We start from the raw sequence: 18,298 nt of genomic DNA on the forward strand, positions 1-18,298 counted from the left end.
TCTATCTATCTATCTATCTATCTATCTATCTATCTATCTATCTATCTATCTATCTATCTATCTATCTATCTATCTATCTATCTATCTATCTAAAATAAATATAATAAAATTGTTTTCTCTGGAAAAGAACATGCAGATATTAAGCGTGTACAACTATTGCAGTGTCTACTTGTACTTAAATCATTCTAATGTTTCTACTCTTACTATAAGCATCTTAGGGAAAACTGGACCAGCATTTTTACCTGATATAAGACCAAACACATCTTTTCACTCTACTGACTTTGCACAGATGTATTCAGCAAAAACAGCCGCTAGTAAAACAAACCAAAATGATGGAAAATGCTGCTCCAAGCATCTGTACTACTTTGAAGTTTAAGACCTACAGACAATGATGAGTCAAAGGCAAGGCTTGATGATAATAACATAGCTGCAGATGAATCATGACTGTGTGGGTACATCAGCTGTTATGCAATGACTGCTGTCTGGCATACTGACCACACTGTCAGTCTGTCTTAGCAGATAACTGCTGAATTCATGCCATTGCAGTGGCACATCAGCATTTCAGTGCTGGGTGACAACTCACACATGTAATTATTTATCAGTGCAACTTATGTAAGTTTATTTTGTTTCATGGCAGAGCTCATTTCCTGCTACTTTTATGCAAATGATGGATATAATTCATGGACAGTTTAATGGGTATTTAAAATAAATAATGCTGCTACTTAATTACTGTTTATGGCATGTTCTGCTATGACTTTTGAAGCTTGTAATCTAATGTTTATGCTTATCATCTAATTTCAGCAGGCTTCCAAGCCAAAGCCACAGACAGAAGACGTGAGTGTTCTCTGCTATTTATTTCACCTAAATTAAACATTAGAATAAAAAAAAAAAAGAAAAAGACATTTTGTTTAACTGCTTCATGTTTGTACTTTGCTCTGTGACAGACATGGCCACTGGGGTCAAAGAAAGAGTCTGCCACAATTCCTCCTGATCCTCGTGGTGATGCATCTGGCCCTGGGGTTGATGAGGTATGATTTTTATACAAGTACAGACCCTTTAAAGGCTTCACATGCACAGGAATTAATGCATGTTGCATATTCATAGAGTCCTTCATTAATGTCATTTAGGAAATTTGATTTTCAGTAATATACCTTTTTCTAATTTCTCTAGGGCCAGGTTAACTTCCCATTCCTGTTTGAGCCTTAGATGTCACAGCCGTAAGATCATTAGGCAACAAATGAGATACTCTGTATTTGGCCACAGCCTGACTGAAACTTGCAGAAATTCTACTGTTTTTTTTCCAGTGCTTTCATACCATGTTAAATAAAGACGTTTGTCAGATAAATTTGTGTCAGAAAGTTCATTGTTGTACACAGAAATAAAAGCTTGAATTGCAGGAATAATTTTCTGAATATATCACAAATAACAAAGATTTTAAAAAAGTTAACAATCAAACTTTTTTGTAAGGAAAATGCAAAACAAGCAACATAGTTAATATTAGTCAGTAAATTCTGAGTCAGATTCTGTTCTAAGGTCTAAGGTCTAAGATAGCAAAATTGTTTGATAAGATGCACATTGTGACAGAAAGCCTTGGTGAATGGCAGCATGAGAACAAGAGAACTAATTCAGTGAGATGCCATCTATCCATTTTCACCATGGCTTATCCAACTAGGACCATTATGGGGTGTCGAGAAAGGTGGGATCGCAAGACAGTGAAGTGCTGTGGTTTACCTTTCATTACATCTGAGAAAGGACTTATCAACTAGCCTTTTAGGTACAAAATGACTAAAGAGTGCGATCACAGAGTTTATCTATGTGCTTTTGCAAAATGTAAATAGTCTATATTCTTGATCAAATATATAAAAATGTAAGTCTGATTAATGTGATTAATGAGAAATACAGTTTGAGTAGTGAAATGTTTCTAACACCTGACTTTCTGGCTTTTTACTGTTTTTTTTCTGTGTGTGTGTTTCTGGGCTGGGATTGTTTGAACCAGTGGGGAATGCAAACATGGCACACAGCCCAGATCTTGTCTGAGGCTATTAGTGTTCGGTCAAAATGACTAAGGAAACATTCAGAGAATGTCTGATTTTGATACGTACAATTGAATAAAATAAGCTAGAGGTAGAGGAAAAAAACAAAAACTAAGGCAAAGACAAACAGAGGCAAAGAATAAATGATAACCTAAAATGGGAACAGTTAGAACTAGACATGAACATGAACATAAATCTGAACAGGAGCATGCAAAAACAAAGACGTGAGGAAACCATAACAGGAGCATGAAAAACCTGAGACCTGAAGTGACATAAAATCTATAGCAATGAGACGAGATAAACAAATGACCCAACACTGAACAAAAGGAAACAGAGGACCTAAATACACAAAAAGGTAATGAGGCAAGTGGAACACCTGGGGAACACAGTTGACACAAATGAACATGACGGCACAGGGGAAGCAAAACTAAATACACTGAACATGGAAACATGAGACTGCTTAAAATAAACCAAGAAACATAATGAGATGAAGACTGTGACAACATGAGCTTGACAATAGGACATGAAAAAAAAACACAGACATGAAACTCATGACAGACTGGGGAGATGGAAAGGAATGGAACATAAGGAGGATGAGGCATGGGCATAACTAAAAGTCATGCATTGAGGACAAAACAGACTTACATAGGAAACTGGAAATTACAACTAAACAAGGAAGCATGGTGATAACATTAACTAGACTAAAGCCTCACTAAGACATACAGCTACAGCTAATGCTATTGTGATTAATAAACACAGAGGTTTGAAGAGAAAAAGTGAGGAAAAGTACTCTTTTAAATTAGTTAAAAAGGTATCATGTTATAAATGGATGTTCATGTGAGATTGAGACAATTGAAGTAAAATGCTATAAAATGAATGAAACATTAAGGGAAATTAATTCATATATGACTGAACATTCATATGTGATGGAATTACTAATAAGTTGTATTAAAGTACAAAAGGCAGGGTAGACATCCTGAGGATAGAGGCAGTTAGAACTGGGTGAGTCCCCTCACCCATCGTCCTCATCCAAGCTCTGCACTACTGGGTAATACTCATATTACCAAAGACTGGACTTTTTCAACAAAGAGCCGATCCAGACTTCCTGTATTCATTGCTGGTTCCACAGATTGACAGATGTAGCCTTTCTGTGGGCTATGTGAGGTCTTTTTTCACCATACTGTTGATGAATCAGACACTAGAAGTATTTTCTACTTCTCTTAATAAGACTATCAAGCTATCAGGTAGCTGTGAAGACCTTACATTGGATTTAGGGTTCCTGGTGCCTGTTCTCTGTATGTCCTAGAAAATATGCACAATAAACTGGATGAACCAGGATCAGTTTATCCTGGTAATGCTGATTTATTTATTTTCTGAAGCCAGGAGGACGGATGAAAGGGGAGGGGGCAAAGTTTCCCCATAGAGGAGTATGAGTATTTTTACTAAGAAGACTCTCATTAAAGATGACGCCACAAAAACAACCAAAAGTTAAATTAGTTTTTTTTAAATAATGCATTTCTTTGACAGCACTGCACCAACAATTAAAATGTAACAGCCCAATATAACATTAATATGTTTTAGAAAAAATTAAAGTGAAGTCAAGTCAAGTTAAGTCAAGTTTATTTATAAAGCACATTTAAAAACAACCGAGGCTGACCAAAGTGCTGTACAATAAAATACAAATATAAAATACAATAAAACACAAGTACATAAAACACCTCACTAATAAAACAAATTAAAACAATAAGTTAAACCTTGCTAAAAGCCAATGAGAAGAGGTGAGTTTTAAGAGCAGTTTTAAAAGTTCCAAGGCTTGTGGAGAATCTGATGTGAGGAGGTAAACTGTTCCACAGTCTGGGTGCAGCCACAGCAAAAGCCCTCTCTCCCCTAGTCTTTAGTCTGTACCTGGGAACATCTAAAAGCATCAGGTCTGCTGACCTCAAAGATCTCCTGGGGCGGTAAATGCTAAGAAGCTCTGCCAGGTAAGGAGGTGCAGTACCGTTAAGAACCTTAAAAACCAGCAGTAAAATTTTAAAATCAATCCTAAAAGCAAGTGGGAGCCAGTGGGGAGAGCAGAGGACAGGAGTGATGTGGTCTCTCTTTTTGGAACTGGTCAGCATGCGAGCAGCAGCGTTCTGCACCAGTTGAAGGCGATGCAGGCAGGAACGATCTAAACCAGCATAAAGGGAGTTACAGTAGTCCAGCCGTGAAGTAATAAAAGCATGGACCACCCTTTCTAGATCGTTCCTGGACAGGTAGGACTTGACTTTAGCTAAAATCCGTAGATGATAAAAAGATCCCTTGACTACGGAGCTGATTTGTTTATCAAATTTAAAAGCACTGTCAAAAGTAACACCGAGGCTCTTAATGGAGGAAGTACATTCGGAAGTTAGGGGTCCCATAAAATCAAAGGAAAGGTTGGGGTCTTTAGGAAGCCCAAACACAATGACTTCAGTTTTACTTTCATTTAGATGTAGAAAGTTAAGAGCCATCCAAGTCTTAATGTCAGACAAACAGGAGAATAACGGCTGCAGAGAGTCCTTACAGTCTAACCTCAGAGGGAGGTAGATCTGAATGTCATCAGCAAAGGTGTGGAAGGACACATTATGTTTGCGCAGCACATCGCCCAGAGGGAGCAAATACAGAATAAACAGCAGGGGGCCTAGAATGGACCCCTGAGGTACACCACAAGTTAAAGGAGCTCTGGGAGATGACAGGTCACCGAGGTGAACAGAAAAACTCCTGTTATCCAGATAGGACTGGAAAAAGGACAATATACATTATTAGGTATTGCTTCCTAGTAATGAATTGGACCTACCTTTGTCTTCACAACTGCTTTAAATCTTTACGGTGCAGATTCCACACAGTGCTGGAAATATTCCTGAGAGTATTTAGTCCACGCTGCCATGATAGCATCACAAAATTACCGCACATTTGGTTGCACATCAGTGATGTGAATCTTCCATTCCACCACATCTCGAAGGTGCTCTATAGGATAGAGATGACCCTTTTTTATGACTAGAGATGTTGTTAAACATTTCTAACCAGGAAGTCACGTATACAGAGACACACACACATACACACGCACACACATACACATTCACTCACATGCTCGCAACTTTTACAACACACCATATGGGTTTTACAATGGGGTGTTTCTGTAGCTGTTGTCACTGAATAAAAGGCTGCTAGGGGACGCTGGGCTGAGCTCAGGTGCGGAGCTTGAAGTTTTGGATCCTGACCAGACCGGCTTCTCTTGGAAGTTAAAATGGACTAAGCTCTGAGTGTCTTGCTTCATTCATGGGGATAAGTCTCTGAGTCAGCGAGGCCTGCGAGTGCAGACCTAACAGGGGGACACTCCCACAGGGCTTAAATCTGGGACTGTCCACCATTTGACCCTAGAACTAAAGAAGCTTCTTGGATTAGAGGTAAAATGTCTTCAAGCAACTTAAAGAAGTCCAGACACTTTTCTTTCCAAGCTCCTTGGACTACGATGTCCTGGATGACTGAGAACCTTCACAGACTCAAAAATCGACATCGATGTGCCTTATGTATGAATTCTGGTTGTGCTTACTGACCTTGAACCGATTTTATGTGGTACACGGCGCTCAAAAATCTGTCCAAAAAACTTTGGTAAGCTACAAAGTCGCACAACTTGGTGGATTGTTGGAGCATTACAGCTACCGTAGTCAGGAGCCTCGCAGAGTAATCTGGGTCCAAAACTCTGCCTGCTTCAGGTCCCAAAGTCAAACGAGCACTGCAGCTCCACTGAGAGTTAATTATTATTTATATTATAAAAATTATTTCATCTTTAATATCATGATCAGCATTGTTGTTTAACCAGGTGTAACAATTAAGTTTAACATCCAGGTGTCCATGAAAACAGAATTTATTAAATTAACGGAGCTAGAAATTAGCAGAAAGTTAGCTTGCTAGTTTCCACCCAAACATGATATAGCATGTTCTGACTGAGAGATTTCTGAAAAAATTCAAACGTACTGCTCTGCTATCACTTCCAACATAAATGAAGAGAGAAAACTAAACATCAGTGATGTTTGTGGGGTTACTAAGTTGGACTAGCTGGTACTGGTTTTATTTTGTTGTATTTAGCTGCAACACCTTAAAGGCCAGTTCATGAAAGTCTTGTTGGACATAAACCAGTCCGTGGTGCAAAAAAGGTTGTGGACCGCTGCTGTAAATGGACCAAACTTCAGTCAGGAGAACAACTGAGATAATCCATCCACAATACGGGAATAGTCATTAATATTAATATACTACAACAACATGGGAATAGAGCAGCTGTGAGAGAATTCAACATTAATGAATCAATGGTACAGAAATGGAGAAAGCAAGAAGAATGAGTTGAGTAAAGTTTGACTTATCTGACTGTTTTGTTTCGCTTAATGCACCTTATAATCCAGTACGCATTATGTATAAAACAGACCCATTCATTGACAGCACGCCTTATAAGCCGGTGTGCCTTATGGTCTGAAAAATACGGTAAGTGAAATCAACTAATATAATGAATACAATTTAACATACTGTTGCAATCTTCAGCATATCCAATGCAACATTAATTATCTAATATATTCTTTAATATTGAGCACAAGCAAAAGCTTAATAAAGACATGAGAACAAGTAAAGTAAAATACAAACTATTTTTTAAGCCAATCTGGTGATATCATGTGTTGATACTTGTATCAGACATATTAAGAAACACATATTTCCTAATGATTCTAACAGCCCCTCTTGCAGTAAAACAATAATTGCTATTTTGGACTTAATGCCTTACCATTGTCTTCTCTGTGGTTTTAGTTACGACTACAGTTTGACAAGGTGTTTGCTAATACCTAAGTAGGTTTACTGTTTAAACTTGATTGACTAGCTTGATTCATAACGGCAATTAATTTCCTGAAATCCTGTAATCTTTCCATTATGTTCATATTTCAGTCTAAGAAAATGCATTATTCTGATGCAGGTGAATATAAAATAAGTGCAGCATATTCACATGATAATTTTAATGATGATATTTAAAAAAAAAACACAACAAGAATAACTTAGTAAAAAGTACCAGTCATAATGAATGACCTTTAATATATTACACCTTTTCACATTTTCACATCATGTTCTCAACAAATAAAGACAAAAAGTATTGTCTCTTAAGCAATAACTATCATATTTCAGTTTAATTTCATAATTTCCTTAGGGATTAATAAAGTTTTCTGATTGTTTACTATCGCAATTGTTTGTTTTTTTTTACCATTTACATACTGAACAAGAAGAAAAGATTTTAATTCACAGCATACCTTTTCAAACATGCTTGAGTCCATACTGTACCGCTCTAATTTCAAACAACCTCTGAATACAGTTTGGCAGTAGATTACTCTGTGCTTTTCTTCATTTTCAGTGCAATATTTGAGCACAAACTTGAATAATTTCAGGGTGTGTTGTTTAATTACTGACTGACAGTTTGGTTCCTAATAATCTGATCCAGTTATAATTCATATGGCATAGTGTTTTGTTTTGTTTTCTTTTTGTTTACCCTGTCTGGGTGCTGACAAGATTATTATGTGGTTTCTGGCTCTAATCATTAGTTACACCTTGGGATATTTCTTAACAAAGGTGCTCTGGTAGCTGTATATAAGAAGAGCTCAACTTTCCGAATATCACTACAACAACTTCCTTCACTCTGAGACTGACTGCTGCAGCAGTGGACTAGACGTAATTACATGAGTCTTTGTTGTCAAATTTTTCTTTGCCAGGATAGGATTAACTGTGGAATTGTGATTGTTTAATTAATTTATTTGATTTGATTAAATCTTTATTACCATTTTTATTTCAACAGGTACGATCACTGAAACCATGCTGAAGGTAGCATTTGTGCTTGGATGCCTCCTGAGCCTCACTTTGACTCAACCTGTAAGTCTGACATTATCACATATTTTTACGTATTTATTTGCACTTATGCATTCAGATACCATTAATAATACTGTAATACAATAAAATGAAGGCAGTATTGAACTTGATCATTGTCTACAGATGGGTATGGCACGCAAAAGACTTGTGCGCTCAAGCTCTGAATCTTACTCTGGGTCAGGGGTGAGTGCTTTTCTTATTTTTTTTTCCATTACAAAATGGCAAATGATTTTTGATGCACAAGTCAGAGTACTGTGATTTGAATTACATTGTGGATTATTGCCTCCTAAATATCTAAGTTTTTAGTTTTACAGATGTAACGTTTCTCTGCATTTGATAATAAATATTTTTATTTGTGGTTTTTCAGGAAGCCAATCAACTGCCACAGTTAAACAATCAACAGCTGCAGCTACTCATACAATTACTACTTGCCAGCCTAGCAACAACCACTACTAGAGCTCCAACCACTACAACAGCTGCAACCACCCCTCGTCCGGCTGTAACTGGTTAAAAACTGGCATTTAACTATTGAATGAAAGTTAGCATGCAGTGCAACTGTCAATTTGTGATATTTTAATGAGAAAACATAGCAGTGTCTACCAAATAAAATTTATGAATAGAAAATGTGTGTTTTTCTGTTTGTAAGAAATGTAAGTCCCTCAGCTAACCATTATATTCCCCTTTCAATAAAGAGTTTACATCACATGTGATGTGAGCAGCTATTTAGGTGTTTACTAATGAACACTGTTGATCTAAAATAGAGTTTAAATTATGGTACATCAACAATATTACATAATAAACTTTCTTAAGTTTTCTAAAATTGAGTAGACTGTGCTTCCCTAATATTTAGAAGCTGCTGCCGAGGTTGGTAGCATTAACTTGAAAGTTATATTCCTGGTGGTTTTTTTTCAGTAGGAACATTCATAGTCAAACAGTTTAGCAACGGCGGGTCAAGGGGCAAGTTAGGACATAAAAGTGATAGCCTGTCAGTATGCCTTGTTATTTAAGACCGTTTATATACTGGAAAGAGTTTAAGATTAAGATTTCAGATTCAGATAACATTTTAAATCCCCTACATGTGAGTGGTGGAAATTTACTCACTCCAAAAGTAGCTACCATCCACATCGAAAGGAGATGGCTAAGGCTACATCCACACTAATGCGATTTTTTTTGTTGTTGTTTTTTTTTTTTTTTTTGCTTGCCCCGTTTGGCTCTTTTGCCATCAGAATTATTGTCTAAAGGCAAAGAAAGATGCCCAACGGATTTACTTTACCAAATTGACCATCCCAGCCTTGCCGTAATGGTCTATTTCACACCTCCAAAGTGTGCGGGCCCGGGGGGCGTGGGATGAAAAGGGGGGGGAACAAAACGCTTGGACACTGCTAGCACGGGCGCCTACAGAAACGCAAAGCAGGAGATGAAGCATCGCTGAATATGTTTCCAAACCAACTTCATTCTAAGCCAAAGACTAGAAAATATGGTGAAGCATATCTTCCCTTTGGCTTCACCTGCACAAGTGCCGAGGTAGGTCTCCCCTGCAGAATTGGTTTTCCCTTCGTCGGGAGCAGCGCTGGGCTGTTTAAATCACGGACAAACAGTATCCCACATTCGTGATTTTTAGTTCACAAACACTTCTTGTAATGACTAACTACTCCTGACATTTTGGAGATATACATACTATACTATACTTTATACAGTAAAGTTACAGTGGGATACAAATAATATCAGGCTGATCCTGCCACGATTTGTTCCCCCGGTTCAAATCACGGACAAACAGTATCCCACAGCTGTTTATGTTTTTAAACCTATTTTGCACAGAGAGGCATTTTTTGAAAAATGTATTGATAGCAATGTTGAATATTATTACACAGGAAAAAAACAACTACACGTAAAATAATCACATCGTGACGCCTCTGCCTTTGTAAATGGAGGGACAGTAACTGCGTGTGTGAGTAAGCAGATGTAAAACATCTTTCAAGCAGCAAAAACATCCGCCTTGGCTATTGGTCTATTTGATTCACCTTTTATTGTTTATTTTATTTTCACTTGCTAAATACGGGACAGACTTGACTGGGGAAAAGAAAGGGGAGAAAGAAAGAGGGAAAGAAAAACAGCGGGGAAGAGGGACGGGATAAAGGGCAAAAAACAAAAACCAACAAAATAAGCAGACAAAAAATACATATATCAATCACCTGGATCACCTGTTGAGAAAGAAAAAAGAAAACAAGCAGAAGAAAAAAAAAGAGCAATATAATAAACAACATCAATGATATATGGGAATATAACAGTAAATACTAAATATTAAACATTATTGTGCAGCACGTAAGATCGACAGCGCACAGTGTGCTTTGAGGTAGGAGCCAAAAAGGGTGTAGTTTGTGTGTGAGCACCGTGTGAGCACCTGTGAGCATGGAGCGCTTGTTTTAAAAGGTTCCTTCATGTAATGATCTGCTAGAGGGTGTGGGGGGGCCACAGCCCCGTCCTCCAGGGCATGAAGCAGGTATGGAGGAGATCAAAACTCCAGACATCCAGAGGCCCCCAGAACACAAGAGACCAAGGAAGACCAACAGAGGGGCAGCCGCGCCACTGTCCCAGAAAGAGCTGAGGAGAGTCCCAGATGAGGGCTCACTCAGCAGAAACGGCTGTGCCAGAGTGGACCCCACATTCCAGACCCCAATTGGACGGCCAACTCCTCCTCCCAGACCCCCCGCTCCAACAGGCCGCAGAGAACAGGGGTGTGTGAAGACTCCAAACCTCCCTCCGCCCGCTCATATGTAGTGTTGATGCATGTGTGTTCTAAGGTGCATTTAAAACCCAGGACGGCATGGAGCTACTTGCCAGAGAGCAGGTAAGCCCCTCCTGCTACCCCTCAATGTCTACGTGTATTTAAAATTGAGAGGTGGGCAACGACGCCAGGGGTGAGGTGTACACCCTGATGGTCTTTTGGATTCCGTGTAGCGTGCCCACCCCCAAGATCCTTTAAGTATGTGTTATGAGAGTGTGAGTAATGTGAATGTCTAAGTTGTGGGATAAAATTGAGGCACAGCCAGCCAGAAGGGGACAGAGGGGGGGGATGCCTCCCCTGCACCCTGGTGACACACCTTTACCCCAAGGTAAAGGTGTGTCAGATGTTATTCTCATTATATATGCTCCCCCTAGGCTTAATCTTTGAAAAATATAACATTTCTTATCACCTCTATGCCGATGATGTACAAATTTATTTCAATTAGATGATGACGACATTGCTCCTTCGTTGCACTGCTTCCTCGAGTGCATGAGAGAAGTCAGAGAATGGCTTTCAGACAATTCCCTTATCCTGAATTAAAAGAAAACGGAGATTGTGGTGTTTGGCAACCATATCCCTAGGGGCCTATCAGCTGATACCTTTGGTTCCTTTGCCACTTCTTTCTCTGACTCAGTTAGTGACCTAGGTGTCCTGCTGGACAGCTCTTTCAAATTTAACAAACAAGTGTCTTCAGTAATCAAATCTAGGTTTTACCAACTGCGCCTTATTGCTAAGGCTAAGCACTATGTTCCTCATAAAGATCTTGTAAAGCTCATTCATGCTTTTGTGACTTCTAGATTGGATTACTGTAATTCCCTCTACTTTGGTCTTTACTCCGCTCTCCTTCACAGACTTCAGCTTGTCCAGAATGCTGTGGCTCGCCTCCTGACTGGCACTAGAAAGCATGCCTCTATCACCCCAGTTCTTATTGAGTTGCATTGGTTACCCATAAAATATCGGATTGAATTTAAAATATTGTTGCTCACCTTTAAAATTATAAATAATTTAGCCCCTCGTTATCTTGTCGATCTTCTTAGTCTGTATGTCGCTGGGCGAGCCCTCAGGTCTTCAGCCCAATTACTCCTGGCTCAGCCTAGATCTAGACTTAAATCTAGGGGTGACTGTGCTTTTGCCCTGGTTGCACTGAATCTGTGGAACAACCTTCCTATCGCTATCCGTGCGTCAGACTCCGTTTTATCTTTTAAATCCCGTTTAAAAACTAATTTATTCAACATAGCTTTTCCATCTAGTTAGTGTCCCTATTTTATATTTGGTTCAATTTCTTATTTATGTACTTTTATGTTCTGTAATTTCTTGTTTATGTACTTTATCTTTTAGCTATATCTGTTCTTAGTAACTTTGTTCGTATATTCCCTTTTATTGCTGTATAATTAGTGCCCTTAACCAGATGACATATGTGGTACTTTGTTAATAGTCTTTTATTTATTGTCTTAATTTTCCTGTTTTTATTGTAAAGCACTTTGGTGTACCGCTGGTCTTTTAAACGTGCTATACAAATAAAGTTGTATTGTATTGTATTGTATAGGCCCTGCATGTGTGGGTGATTGTGGTGCAGCGGGAAGAGGGAGGCAGCTGGAGATGGGGAGGGAAGGAAGGGAGTGGCAAGTGACCCCTCCCTGGGGCAAGCTCCCCCGCTGACCCAAGTGGCCGCCCCTAAACTCCGCAACCCGCCAGGGAAAGGGGGCCCAGGCCCATCCGGACCAGGGCTCAGTCCAGCAGCGCCGCCTGGCACCACACACTAATACGTTTTCATTTGAAAACGCATTGTTTTCTCTCCATTTTGGCCTCCCGTCCACACTGAAACGGGATTTTCCCTGAAGGAAAATGCAGCGTTTTCAAAACGCTCTCGAAAATGCATACATTTGAAGACTGTGCTTATTCGTCATAGTGTGGACAGCGAAAACGGAGACTTTCGAAAATAATGACGCATGTTAGTCATGTGATGCAGTCATGTGACCAATTAAACAAAGATAGCGGAGGGCATTATACAGCAGTTGTTTTGTTTGCTCTCAATTTTGACATCCCTATTAACGATTAATATCAGTTTGCACATGCTTCAGTTAGCTTTTCTTCAAATTCTTTAATTCTCACTAGCTTTTGCAACTTTGTACTTTTGTGTTACTTGCAGCAACAACTCCACCTCATTGTTAGTCCATTTAAAAAACTCGGTGCTTTTCCTCGACATTTTGCCGCAATGTTTCAAAGAGCCGGAAAGTAAATAAACGGCAGACAGAAATAAGGCAGGACGAATCTTCTTGTGTTTCACGCATGCGCAGTACTGGAACGTAAGCATTTTCAGCCGTTTCAATGTGGACGCACAACTCTGTGAAAACAACTGAAAACGCTAGTGTGGACGCGGAGCGTTTTCAGACCAAAATGCCGTTTTCAAATCTATCCGGGCTAGTGTGGACGTAGCCCAAGGCTGTCGCCTCCTGAGTAAGGTGTTGCGGCAGGTCATGTCCTGCTGGTTGGAGTGTTAATTTTTACACAGTCAGAAAACATAGAAAGAAGAAATCCTCCTCCTCCACATTTTAAGGTGTGACTGATGATTAGAGACAGAAAGATATCTACTGTGATGAAATCTACTCCCCACTGCTGTGTAATCCATTATTGTAAATTTAAATGCTATTAGCAAACACAGATCTTGAGTGTGATTAAAGTGTTGTGTAGTTTCTTTAACATTTTGAGAGGCCATTTGAGTCTAATAACTGATTAAATGCTGAGTTTAGGATGTCATTTTTAGCATCTACGTGCATGTTCAAATCACCCATAATAATTATCTTTTCTGAGCTGAGCACTAAATCAGATAAAAAGTCTGAGAATTCAGTCCGAATCTCTGTGTAAGGCCCAGGTAGACGATAGATAACAACAAATAAAACTGTTTTTGAGATAGATAGAGAGATAGATAGATCTAATAATGTCCTGTTACATGACTTTACTGTACAAGGTACAGTGCAGTAGCTTAAGCCCATAATAGCAACTCATTTCCTAAGAGAAAAGTCAGACAGAAATGCAAACTTCACTGGGTGTATACCTTTTAAATGCCTAGGCCACTAAGTCTTTTGATTTTTAATCATAGCCAACTTTTTCATCAGTTCACCTGTTTGACAACACGAGAAGGTGGAGACGTGCATTAAAGTAGTAATATAAAATGTTTTCTGATTGTGTAAAAATTAATAAAGAAAAACCTTAGACAAATCAATTAAACTCTGTTGTTATTTCCGATGTTTGTGATGAAACTAGTGCAACAGTTTCATGTCCAAGTGGGATTTCTGTCTCTAATCATCAGCCACACCTTCAAATGGGGAGGAGGAGGATTTCTTAACAAAGCTGATCCAGTAACTGTATATAAGAAGCACTCAACATCCAGAGCATCACTAAAACAACCTCGTTCACTGTGAGACAGTCTGCTGCAGCTGTACAGATTCAGGTAATTAAATCTTTATTCTCAATATTTTCTGTGTCAGGATTGTAGAAGAGTGTTTTCATTTTGCGTCTTTATTATCCTCATTATCTTTTTCAACATTTACAATCACTGAAACAATGATGAAGGTATTTCTGCTTGTATGCCTCCTGAGCCTCACTCTGCCTCAGGCTGTAAGTATTCTCATTAGGCATGATTCAATAACACTATAAGGGAAAATATATGCAGATACTATAAGAGTATAAGTATGTACAAGTAATACCCTGCTTTTGAATCTTCTACAGATGGACAAGGCATACGAATGCCTGGCCTGCTCTGGCTCCAATTCAAATGAGGTGAGTGTTTTCTTTATCCTCCACGTTTAAATCACACAGGAGCGTCACTTTCTCTAAAACATTTTCTTTACAGGTGAACAACAATTTTATTGAATTCCTGCAGCTCTAGCTTGCCCTTCTACAACCACTTGCTACAACTACTATAACAGCTGCACCCACTACAACTACAATAGTTGCAGCCACTACATAAAAGGACACCAAAGATCAAAGAGTGGTTTTAAGCCTTTGCATTTGCGTCAAATTTCTGACATAGGCACCATGTTGTGTTTGCCTGTTATGTTTTTGTTTTTTGTTTAAAAAAAATTTAACCATGACTTCTTAATCAGTCTTTATGGTCACTATTGTCTTTAGCTGTCAAATAAAATTCATATGTGAAAATCATGTAAATTCAGATTTCATTTTTTGTCTTTTTGTTTTTTCTCTCTCTACAACCTCTGTGTTATTCTAAGTCAAAATTTACACATATTTGGACAATGACACAATTTATATTCCCCCTATGAGCGACAACAGTGAATTTTAAATCAAACAATCAAATGTGATTGAAATGCAGACTTTCAGCTTTAATTCAAGGAGTTAAACAAATATAGTCCATTAGCACTGAGTGAAAGATTTTAGATTATAATTGGTGTGATGTGTCACACCCAGAAAGATCTGGATCAAATCTTGACCTAAATTTTCCTCCTTCAGATCATTTAAAAAGCTTTCAAAGTGAAATGTGTGTTTGTGTGTATATATAAGATGAGTTCTCACTCTGGCTCATCACGACCACAAGCCTTATACGTGGCTCTGTTTGTTTGAAATATTAAGGTGCTAAAACTAGGGTTGAGTAACTCTTTTTATGATGCTTTGTTGTGATACTCAGAAATCTAAATATCTCACAATTTTTAATATCTCCTTTACCATTAGCTCTGGCCTCTGACAGTGGACTCATCTTTGTGCTTGTCCTGCTAGACCTCAGGACAAGCACAACAGTTCACTGCTGTCGACCATAATATCTTATTCATTTCTGACCAGAATAAGCCATTCAATGGAAATATTAAACACATATGTAGGACTGCTTTCTTCCATTTGCACAATATGTCTATAATTAGAAATATCCTCTCTCAGAGTGAAACTGAAATACTAGTTCATGCATTTATTATTTTTGCGCTGGACTACTGTAATTTGTTATTATCAGGATGTCCTAAAAAAACTCCCTGAAAAGTCTTCAGTTAATCCAAAATGCTGTAGCAAGGGTACTTACAGGAACTAGAAAGAGAGCTCATATTTTTCTTATATTGGCTTCTCTTTATTAGTGCCCTTCTAAATTCAAAATCTTGCTCATCTCATACAAAGTGTTAAATAATTAAGTGCCATCTTATCTTATAGAATTGTATCACCTAATTAGAGGACTTTGCTGTTAGACTGCAGGCTTACTTATGGTAAGCTAGCATGTTTTAAAGTAGAATTGGAGGCTGAGCCTTCAGTCTTTCCTGTCTTCCTCCCCTTACCCCAACCGGTTTTGGCAGATGGACGACCCTCCCTGAGTGTGGATTTGCTGGAGGTTTCTTCCTGTAAAAAGGGATTTTTTCCCCCACTGTCGCCATAGTGCTTGCTCAAAGGAGATCATATGATTGCTGGGATTTTCTACTTTTTCTTTGTAGCGTCTGAACCTTATGGCCTAAAGCACCATCCCACATAGCAAAACTGGTATGGCCTGGATCTGGCCCACACAATGTGCTTACACATGACCCACATACCGCAAAGAATTACGGCCCTTTGGTATCCCAGATCTGGTTTGCCAGAGGTGGCCCACACATGGGCCAGCACAAAGCCAGTTGCAAACACACTGATGGTCCTGTGCTGGCCCATGTGTGGATTACCTCTGGCAAACCTGATCTGGGCCACCAAACGGCGGTCATTCTTTGCAGTATTTGGGCCATGTATAAGTTGTGTGCAGCCACGGGCGAGTTGCAGACACACTGCTGGCCCTGTGCTGGCCCAGAACAGTTTCAGCTCTGGCCCCAGATGTCAGCCTAATGTGTATCTTAATCAAGCCATATAATAACAACATGTGCCACAACATGCAAAAGTAACATGACAAAACTCTGCTCAGACAGTGAATGGACTGATTCTTATTCAGCACTTTTCTACTCTCCCAGATTACTCAAGGTGCCCTATACAACATGCCCCATTCACAAATCACACTCTTTCTCTAAACCGAGTGCTTCCTAACTACATTCATACTCTTGACATGCAGACTGGGGGAGGCAGGGATTGAACTACTCATCTTCCAATCAGTAGGTGACCTGCTCTACCGCCTGAGCTACAGCCTCCCAGTGGCAACAATGAGTAAACTGTCACTAAGTTTTGGATAAAGTGTACACTCACAAACCTGTTAAACCTGCATTTGAAACGTTGGCTACCCTAGCAGTATAGTATTGCAACATGTTATTTTTGGTTATTCTAACTAAAATAGGAAAATAGGAACATAAATAGTGCCATCATTGCCAGACCTGGCCCACATCTGGATGACATACCACTTACCATGCCAGAAGTCAGCCAGCAGTGCCAGCTTTACACCAGATCTGGGCCAGACCTGTCTGCTATGTGTAATGAGGCAACTGTTATTGTGATTTGGAACTGAATTCAGTTAAATTGAAATTGAAAAAGAACCTGACTTTCAAATACAGTACATCTGATCTTTTTTGGAGGTTTTATTTTTTTGTGTGTGTTTTTTTTTTGTAACCGCTCTCTGGGAATCAACTCATTTGTGCAAAAATACAAATTTCTGCCTGTCAAACTATGTTCTTTTTTGTGGTTGTTTGTAGATTCAACTAAAGAAATAGTAACAAATTAACTGTATCTGTGCTAGACTGCTAGTAACAAAGTGCCTATAGATACAATGTAATCATTAGTTCTTTGCACATTCGTTGGTAATGAGTAGACACACCACTGGTTTGTCCATTTATTGAGGTGCAATGGCCAAGTCAGTCACCCAACACAAACCCACACAGCAGATACTGGAGACAAAACTGAAGAAAAAGAGACCCACAAAGAAGCAGCACCTGAAGACTTTTCCTAAAGGCCTAAAAAAAAAAATCTGAAGAGAACCAGTAGTTTTGATGCTTATGGTTTGTGTTATTTCCATCAAAGTATAAAAAATAATGTTTGTATATAAAATGATGTCAATTCATCCAGCTATTTTTGAGCTGCTGAAAATTTGGGTCTACAGATAAAAGGTATCGGTATTTGTAGTTCTTACACAGTAAATGCAGTATTTTTCCAAAGACACTTGAACTAAAGCTGAAAGTCTGCAATTCAACATTATCTTGATGGTTTGTTTGAAAATTCACTGTGATTGTGTACAGAGAAAAAATGAAAAAATATGTGTACAAAAACTTGTGTTCTTAAAAATAGAAAGGTGTATGTAAAAATTAAATACAAAAAATTTGAGTCAGATTTTCAGTGATGAACTTTATTTGGCAGTGACTTAACACAATAGTGAGCAGAAAGATTTAATAAAAAAAATCAAGATTCAATTTGGAAAAGAGGAAAACTAATGCAAAACAAGCAACATTGTGCTGGCTTCAAAAAAGCAATGCTGGCTTAAAACCACTCATTGAAATTTAGTTTCCTTTACGATTTCAGGGAGTTATAGTGGGTGCAGCTGTTATAGTAGCTGTAGCAAGTGCTTGTAGGAGGGCAGAGAGAAGCTGCTGCAGGAGATATTGTTGTTGTTGGTGATCTGTAGAGAGAAAAAACCCCCCAAAGCTTTTACAGTTCATCTGTGATTTGAATGTGG

General features: G+C 38.7%; 1 protein-coding gene and 2 long non-coding RNA genes across 4 annotated transcripts in view; all 3 read left to right on the plus strand.

The window, feature by feature from the left end:
* Nucleotides 1-1,345, plus strand: part of odam (odontogenic, ameloblast associated) — a 3,006-nt gene extending 1,661 nt beyond the window's left edge. The window contains exons 8-10 of one of the 2 annotated variants that reach the window (XM_005946811.2): nt 802-834; nt 945-1,028; nt 1,171-1,345. In XM_005946811.2, coding sequence (XP_005946873.1) covers nt 802-834; nt 945-1,028; nt 1,171-1,206 — 153 coding nt within the window. In that variant the 3' untranslated portion in view covers nt 1,207-1,345. The remainder of the gene's footprint in view (nt 1-801; nt 835-944; nt 1,029-1,170) is intronic. The other variant, XM_005946812.2, reaches the window with a different exon arrangement.
* Nucleotides 1,346-7,695: 6,350 nt separating this feature from the next.
* On the plus strand, nt 7,696-8,657 carry LOC102296375. Its single transcript, XR_317318.3, has 4 exons — nt 7,696-7,754; nt 7,879-7,952; nt 8,073-8,132; nt 8,317-8,657. It is a non-coding gene; the product is annotated as an uncharacterized LOC102296375 (long non-coding RNA).
* Nucleotides 8,658-14,142: 5,485 nt separating this feature from the next.
* Nucleotides 14,143-14,881, plus strand: LOC106632342. The gene is made up of 4 exons (XR_001335701.2): nt 14,143-14,185; nt 14,308-14,352; nt 14,464-14,514; nt 14,588-14,881. It is a non-coding gene; the product is annotated as an uncharacterized LOC106632342 (long non-coding RNA).
* Nucleotides 14,882-18,298: the final 3,417 nt, after the last annotated feature.

This window comes from Haplochromis burtoni, unplaced genomic scaffold, assembly GCF_018398535.1.
Source record: "Haplochromis burtoni strain Fernald_Lab_line unplaced genomic scaffold, NCSU_Asbu1 Contig_67, whole genome shotgun sequence".
Lineage (NCBI taxonomy): Eukaryota > Metazoa > Chordata > Actinopteri > Cichliformes > Cichlidae > Haplochromis > Haplochromis burtoni.